The sequence below is a fragment of the Entamoeba invadens genome (genome assembly GCF_000330505.1).
Source record: "Entamoeba invadens IP1 unplaced genomic scaffold scaff_1105074726193, whole genome shotgun sequence".
Lineage (NCBI taxonomy): Eukaryota > Evosea > Mastigamoebida > Endamoebidae > Entamoeba > Entamoeba invadens.
The window spans coordinates 14971-16989 of NW_004191595.1; the positions used below are offsets into that span (position 1 = coordinate 14971).

The 2019-nt window shown below is 31.4% G+C and overlaps 1 protein-coding gene across 1 annotated transcript; it reads left to right on the plus strand.

Moving 5' to 3' along the window:
- Positions 1-326: 326 nt before the first annotated feature.
- On the plus strand, positions 327-1481 carry EIN_068490 (hypothetical protein; the record flags this gene model as incomplete). The annotated part of the gene is made up of 1 exon (XM_004182843.1): positions 327-1481. One exon carries the CDS (start codon positions 327-329, stop codon positions 1479-1481), a length of 1155 nt encoding a protein of 384 aa, XP_004182891.1.
- Positions 1482-2019: the final 538 nt, after the last annotated feature.

Consider the following 2019-nt stretch of genomic DNA (forward strand, 5'->3'; position numbering starts at 1 on the left):
GGTCAGTCATTTCATGTATAGAAGTACCTTGGCTTCTGCGTGTTATTTTGATAACAAGAAATGTCTATGGAAAGACTGTATATACTTTCAATTACAAAGAAGAAGACGAAGAGAAGTGGACTATTGTCGAACTCACAAATTGTGGAGATAAAGAGATTTATACTGTTCCAAAGTACAACCCAAGTTGGGTGACACAATCAAAGGACACAATATTTAATGTCAGTCTTATTGAAGAAAGAATGAACAAATCAATACACAAAATTACTAATAAAACTATAAACAACAATAAAAAGAGTTCTTTGGAATTTGAATGTGTGGAAGAAAAGATGTTGAGAGAAATGAAGTGTAAAACTATTAATACAAACACCAAACAAAGACTTGTAGAAACTTTACTCGACTTTAATAAATACACAGACTGTCAAGTAGAAGAGTTAATAACATCAGAAGCACTTTTAAATGAATTAAACAAACTCGACAAAATTAAGACTAAAAACAGTATTAATGTGTTTGTTAAAGCATCTTCTGTAACTAATGAGTATCTCCACTTTGTTAATAGTCTTGGGGATATTCATCAACTTAAAGAAAATGACGTTCAAAAGAGATATGAATTAACACGTGTCACAAGTGCATATGAACTTAATTATAACGTTGATATTCTTCAGAACACACCAATAGAAAAACAGCAGAGTAACGTCTCTGTGTTATGGGGACAGTGTTTATCAACAAATGAAAGTGATACATTTGAGAATGAAAATACACTTAAAATTGTGATTGAACCAACATTAAGTGAAATGTACTTGGTGAGTGTTATAGATAACACAAAAACTATTAAAAGGTTGTGCAGCTTCGAAATTCTGCCATCTTTTATTCAAGAAATAATCATATCAAAAATATCACACAATTTGAATATAAGAGAACCTATAAAACAACGAGAAACTATTATTTATGGTTTAAACAACTTCACTGAACCAAAATTAAAGACCGGATTTGCTAAGTCATTTTTTAACACTAATCACATGTCGTTGGCTATTCAATCTAAATTTGGAAGCGATTTTGTTGAAATAAAGAAAATGATCAACACAAGACAAACGACGGGACTGATATCAAAAAGTACGCCAATCTCTCCACCAGAACATAAATATCGACCTCTTAGTGTTATTCTCCCAACTAAGAGTGGAAGAATAGATTTGTCCGGGTTAAGAAATAGTCCCGATTTTCTTATTGAACGACCACATAGAAAAACTTTTCAAAAAACACCAATTCAAAAAGAAAAAAGTTGTGATTTGATCGAACACAAAACTGTTGAAAAAGAAGAAAAGGTCGAAATATCAAAGGAAGTCAAAGAACAAAGAAATGAAGCAACTAATCCTGTTGTTACTGAACAAAACGTTATGATGCATACTACAAATGTGGCTAGAAAGAAGTTTGTGGGGAGAAGAGGGCAAATTAACACAAAAACAACGGAAAGTTTAATAAAGTGATAATTTATTGTTTCAAATTTTTTGTTACATAATATAAATTATATAAAGTCAGTCTGGAAACCTTATTTATTCCAAAAACCTTATTTATCGACAAAAATAGGTTATTTTTTTTGTTATTTGGTTTTGTTTTTCAAAATTATTTTTTTTTGTTTGAAATCTTTGTTTTTTCAATTCAAACGAACTTAGACAAATTGACAAATTTGATTTTTTACGCTCAAACATCGCGTATAACACCAGAGAGTGGTGCCGTTGTTGTAAGCAGCGGTTGGGTGGATTTTTGTGTGTGAGATGACAAATGCAACACGAGAATTCGACAATAATCAACTTGGATTTAATTAAATAATTCATAAAAAACAACGAGACAATCATAATCAAAAGAACACCACGCTTGGCAGACTCGAACATCGAGTTGTTGTACTGCAGTCGGGTAAAAGTTGTTTATAATAAATTGTCTTGGCTGCGTGGACGTCATTTCGCTCTTTGTAAGAGTAGAGTCAGTCTTTTAACGTTATCTGGTGGACAAAAAATACTTTCATTT